The sequence below is a fragment of the Nicotiana tabacum genome, chromosome 10 (assembly GCF_000715075.1).
Source record: "Nicotiana tabacum cultivar K326 chromosome 10, ASM71507v2, whole genome shotgun sequence".
Taxonomy (NCBI): domain Eukaryota; kingdom Viridiplantae; phylum Streptophyta; class Magnoliopsida; order Solanales; family Solanaceae; genus Nicotiana; species Nicotiana tabacum.
Window position 1 is genome coordinate 4,666,544 of NC_134089.1, and position 5,523 is coordinate 4,672,066.

Consider the following 5,523-nt stretch of genomic DNA (forward strand, 5'->3'; position numbering starts at 1 on the left):
TGCAATTTGTGTAATAATCTAGGTATTACCTCTTAATTTTGTCATTAATTACTTACTTTGCCTTTTCTTGGAAGAGGGGATACCAAACAATGCTTCTTTTTATTTTGTGTCATGAATAATAGAGAACAAGTTTGACTTTAAAAGTAAAGTTAGCCATAATTTAATTTTGACAAGAATGAAAAAGACTCAGTAGTATGACAAAATCAATCTTAAATTTAATCATCTAAAATAAATAATACAAAAGTTTGAACTCAAAACATTTATTACTAACACTGATTCAAGAATGAATATCTGCCATAACATTTTCTTTTTTTGGAGGATTGATAAAATTTTTAAATAAATGGACTAATAGAAAAGTTTATAATATATAACAACTTTAATTTTGCTCTCTTAGTATCATTTAATCATTTATAATACATCAAATGCTTTTTTGATAACTCGTTAACATTTATTATAGTAATTGTTACTTATAATTACTATTTATTGCAAGTGATTCGAGAGTACTTATCCATACATATTATTCATTACTCCAGCTTCATTCTGAAACACTATTCATAATCACATTTATTTTAACATCTGGTCAATCATTTCGACTTCTATTTGAAATAGAAAAGAGTCGAAAAATTAGTTTGAAAAAAAGACAACTCGATGTACAAAATATCCACATTCACACAGGATCGGGGAAGGGACACATCCCAAAGGATGTAATATAGGCAACCTACTATAGTACAAGCATGTATAATTTCTTTTACGACTCAAACTTGTAACATATAGGTCACAAGAAATATAAAAAAATTAGTTTAATAAATAGTTTAGGCAAAAATAATAATTTTCACATACTGAATTTTAATATTCTTGGCCAAATAAAATTCAGATAAACATAGAATTTTAATTTTTCTAAATATATTTTTCAACTTCAACCTTTTTTTTATGGTTCTCTTTTTTTTTCTCGAACTTCAGCTAAATATTGTCCACAAGCCTGAAAATTACGAGAAAAAAGTAGAAGAACAGTTCGGTGTACAAAGTATTTTGCATTTACATAAATAGTCCATGATAATATAATCATTAGAAAGTAAAAACTGTTTTCACGGCTCGCACCGGTTACCCGGTAATTACGAGAAAGAAGTGTTGAGGGTAAAAGTGTCAAAGCGGGGGAAACCGCTGGTTGCGTGCAGAAGGGGTCGCGAAGTAGCGATAACAACGATGATATTGTAACCCACCAACCCTGTGGCCGTACTATAAAAACCTAACCCCTCACTCTCATTTCCTCATTCTATTCTCTCTCTCAGTTGTATAAACACAACTTCTCCCTTTTGTCTCGTTTCTTTCTCCAGTCGCCTATTCATCATGTCTTGCTACAAGGGAAAGTACGCAGGTAAATTTCTGACTTGTTCTATGGTTGTTTTATTTGAATCTAGCTTTTATCGATCCCAAGTTTTTTTGTTTAATTTGATAGATCTCGTGTTTTTATTGATCTGGAATTTAGATCTTGACTTTAGATTAGATTTTGGTCCAGATCTTGTTTGTTGGATACGAAAGAATACGTCTTTATGTTATTTTCTCAATTTCATGGTCCCACTTGAATACTTGGATCTGTGAAATGGACTATTAGATCTTTATATTTATATTTGTTTTCAGTCTCTTATTGAAATCGTTCTCATTTGCCTCGTTTATTGTTTAATCATTAATTATCTATTTGTGGAATAATGTCTGAATTCTGTTTTTCTGTTGCATGTTATTTTTTTCAAATGGTTTATGGACTGGATCTGATTTCGCTTGTTTTAATCAGTTGTAGTCTGTTTCGATTTCAGTTTAATTTTTTTGCATCTCAAATTTCTTTGTAACATGCCTAGATTTTTTTATTTTTTATTTTATTTTGTAGTTTCCAGATCTAACTTTTGATAGTTAGGCTTAGAATCTGAATGCTTATCCTGTTGATTATATCTTGTATTAATATGATGTAGTCAATTTGGGTGTTATTGATTATGTTTTAGTAGTTGGTTAGAGGTAATAAAATGGTGAATATGTGCAGATGAGCTTATTGCTAATGCTGCATACATTGGAACCCCTGGAAAGGGTATCCTTGCTGCTGATGAATCCACTGGCACAATTGGGAAGCGTTTCTCGAGCATCAACGTCGAGAATGTCGAATCAAACAGGAGGGCTCTCCGTGAGTTGCTCTTCACCACCCCTGGTGCTGTTCAGTATCTCAGCGGTGTTATCTTGTTTGAGGAAACACTCTACCAGAAGACCGCTTCTGGTATGCTTCGTAGTAGTATTTAATTTGTTGTTAGCACTGATCTCTATTTTGCGTGATTGTTAAGTGCATTAAACAGTCTTAGATTGCGGTATGCTAACGTTCTGATATTGGCAGGCAAGCCTTTCGTCGATGTCTTGAAGGAGGGTGGAGTTCTCCCCGGAATTAAGGTTGACAAGGGTACCGTTGAGCTCCCAGGAACCAACGGTGAGACCACCACCCAAGGTCTTGACGGCCTTGCAGAGCGATGCCAAAAGTACTACGAGGCTGGTGCTAGGTTTGCCAAATGGCGTGCCGTGCTCAAGATCGGTGCCAATGAGCCTTCTCAGCTTGCGATCAATGAGAACGCCAATGGCCTAGCAAGATATGCCATTATCTGCCAACAAAATGGTCTTGTACCCATTGTTGAGCCTGAGATCCTCGTTGATGGATCCCATGACATTAACAAGTGCGCTGATGTTACCGAGCGTGTTCTTGCTGCTTGCTACAAGGCTCTCAATGACCACCATGTACTCCTCGAGGGTACCTTGTTGAAGCCTAACATGGTCACTCCTGGTTCTGAAGCAGCCAAGGTTGCACCAGAGGTGATTGCTGAGTACACCATCCGTGCCTTGCAGCGCACAATGCCGGCTGCTGTTCCCGCTGTGGTGTTCTTGTCTGGTGGTCAAAGTGAAGAGGAGGCCACCGTCAACCTGAACGCCATGAACAAGCTCCAAACCAAGAAGCCATGGTCGCTTTCATTCTCCTTTGGACGTGCTCTTCAGCAGAGCACCCTCAAGGCTTGGGCCGGAAAGGAGGAGAATGTACAGAAGGCGCAAGCTGCATTCCTTACCAGATGCAAGGCCAACTCCGAGGCTACACTCGGAAAGTATGCTGGTGCTACCAACTTGAGTGAGGGTGCTTCTGAGAGCCTTCATGTCAAGGACTACAAGTACTAGAACAAGTTTTTTGGTTTCTCTCCCTTTTTGTGATTTCCGTTTTGAAAACGAGATGGCAGTATGGAATTACAAAAGTGTCTGTTTTAATGGACATAATGTGTAAGGCTTTCTTTCTGTTTTTTCTATCTGATGTATGGCAGCGGATTGGTTTAATAACAAACAATATTGGCGTTGTGACATTGAATGGTCTCATTTTTTGTGGTTGGTTTATTGAATCAATATTTTGCCTCTGTTATCCCAACGGTTAGTTTTGTATAGCTGCAGTAAACCTGAAAATTTGTCAACAACAGCCTAGCTCAGTGTAATCGTACAAGTGTGGATGGAAGAAGCATAGATAGCAAGTAATATCAGTATATTCAGAAAACTAAACCTGATTATTTGGTCCCTAGGAAAAAATTGTTGGTATGTGAAATGGATCTATACACCTTTCAACATGTGGGGTTGTTTGCTACCTAACCCTTTTTTTTCAAGTTGTGGTCCCTTATCTGCTGCTTACATTTGACCGGTTCCAAATGGCGAGAGTGACAACTTAGTCTGTCATGTGATCCTTTGTGGGGTAGGTATATGGGCACGAGTTAAAACTGCTTTTCTAAGTAATGCTTTTTTGTTTTGTTGGTGTTTGTGAAAATTATCCAATGAGAGAAGAGATGCAAAAAATTGTAGAAATAGGATATTTTTTGAGACGGTTTTTAATTTATGATCTCGTTTGAGACGGTTTTTAATTTATGATCTCGTTTGTCCTATTGGAAGAATTTAAAGGTCAAAAGCTAAAAGTATTGCTTGTGAGAAAGATTTGTTAAACTTGAAGTTTTGTCCGAAGACTTCAAATACAAGATCACCCACTTTAAAGGCTATTTGTGTACTTCACACCAATAGATGGTCATAGCTCTCCAAAGGCCCGAGTGATACATTTTCTGGATATCTTATTTCATAGAATATGCAAAAACTTTAGAAGACAGATTATGGACTGAAGATAGTAAAAAGCTTGAGTTGAACCTCTTACGAACCAAAAAATGCAGATAATATTAGACCAAAGGTGGTACCAAATTAGAGTTTAACTCCTTTTCTTGGGAGGCTCGGACAGGAGAAAAAGGAGAGTAGGTCTAATCAAGTGGATCATTAAACTAATTGAATAAGCTAGGAGTATCTATTTGGTCCCAAAATAGTGATTTCCCATTTTGGGGATAACTTTTTCTTTTTTTGGCAACTAAATATTTTATTTATCACCAAAAGAAGCTTTACAAAACAATAGCTAACTAACACAGTTAGCTAAAACTTTCTGATCATCCTCTATAGCTACTAGAGTCTACAAGTATAGACTATTTCTCTAGTTTTTGCTGATGCTCTCATACTACAAATACAAGCAATTTCTCTAGCTATTGATTCACTATTTTAATACATTTTCTCAAATATTCTCATATTTCTGATTTCTCTCTATCCAAATACTATGAACAAATTCTGTATATATCATCTTGAATATCTGTGCAGTTTGATTCTTCCCTTTAGCTCTTTAATAATCTCAGTTGATACTGCTGCCAACTTCTTGCAATCATTGGTTTGCCTTGTGCCCATTGGTTCACTCTGTGCCATACTTCTTTAGCCAGGACACATTCCAAAAATAGATGCTCATGAGTTTCCTCTGCATTTCTGCACATGACACATTGTGTATCCATTACCAAACCCCATTTTGTAAACTTTGCTTTAGGTCGGGCTGCATTGTTAAACATCATGCCTTTCCATGGTACTCTTGTATCCTCACCTATCAGCTGGACATATATCTGTCTTGTAATGCTCTTTCCTTTCTTGAATCTCCAGTGCATTCCTTCAAAAATTGTTCTGGCTTCCATGATCTTTCTAGTCATCCAACATGCTTGTTGTGGAATTGTCATTGTTTCTATTGCTTGGCCTTTAGTGTAATATGCATTAATCCACTTTATCCATAACTTGTCTTGCTTCTGAGTAAGATCCCAAAAGCTCTTTGCTATAGCAGCTTTATTCCACTTCTGTAAATTAGCCAAGCCCAAGCTACCAACACTCTTTGGAGCACATACTCTTTCCCATGATACTAAAGATTTATTACTGATGATGTTGCAACCAGACCATACATAGCTACGATAGTAAGCATCAATGGTTTTCAAAACTTTGTCAGGCAGTAGAAAGAGCTGAGCCCAGTATGCTTGGACTCCAAATAGGACAATTTGTACCAGTTGTACTCTTCCTCCATAAGATAACTTCTTTGCTGTCCATGCTGATATCCTTGGCACTATCTTTTCAATAAGTGGTTGCCATTGCACCAGAGATAACTTCTTAGTTGATAATGGAACCCCT

At 36.8% G+C, this 5,523-nt stretch overlaps 1 protein-coding gene across 1 annotated transcript; it reads left to right on the forward strand.

Annotated features, from left to right (window-relative positions):
• Positions 1-1,167: 1,167 nt before the first annotated feature.
• LOC107767727 (fructose-bisphosphate aldolase 6, cytosolic) lies at positions 1,168-3,374 on the forward strand. Its single transcript, XM_016586812.2, has 3 exons — positions 1,168-1,375; positions 2,033-2,260; positions 2,375-3,374. The coding sequence occupies exons 1-3, from the start codon at positions 1,348-1,350 to the stop codon at positions 3,193-3,195; spliced, it is 1,077 nt and encodes a 358-aa protein (XP_016442298.2). The 5' UTR covers positions 1,168-1,347; the 3' UTR covers positions 3,196-3,374.
• Positions 3,375-5,523: the final 2,149 nt, after the last annotated feature.

Coding starts and splice junctions, on each gene's coding strand:
- LOC107767727 (XM_016586812.2), top strand. CDS start 1,348: ATGTCTTGCTACAAGGGAAAGTACGCAG. Junction 1,376..2,032: donor CTACAAGGGAAAGTACGCAG/GTAAATTTCTGA, acceptor GAATATGTGCAG/ATGAGCTTATTGCTAATGCT. Junction 2,261..2,374: donor CTACCAGAAGACCGCTTCTG/GTATGCTTCGTA, acceptor TGATATTGGCAG/GCAAGCCTTTCGTCGATGTC.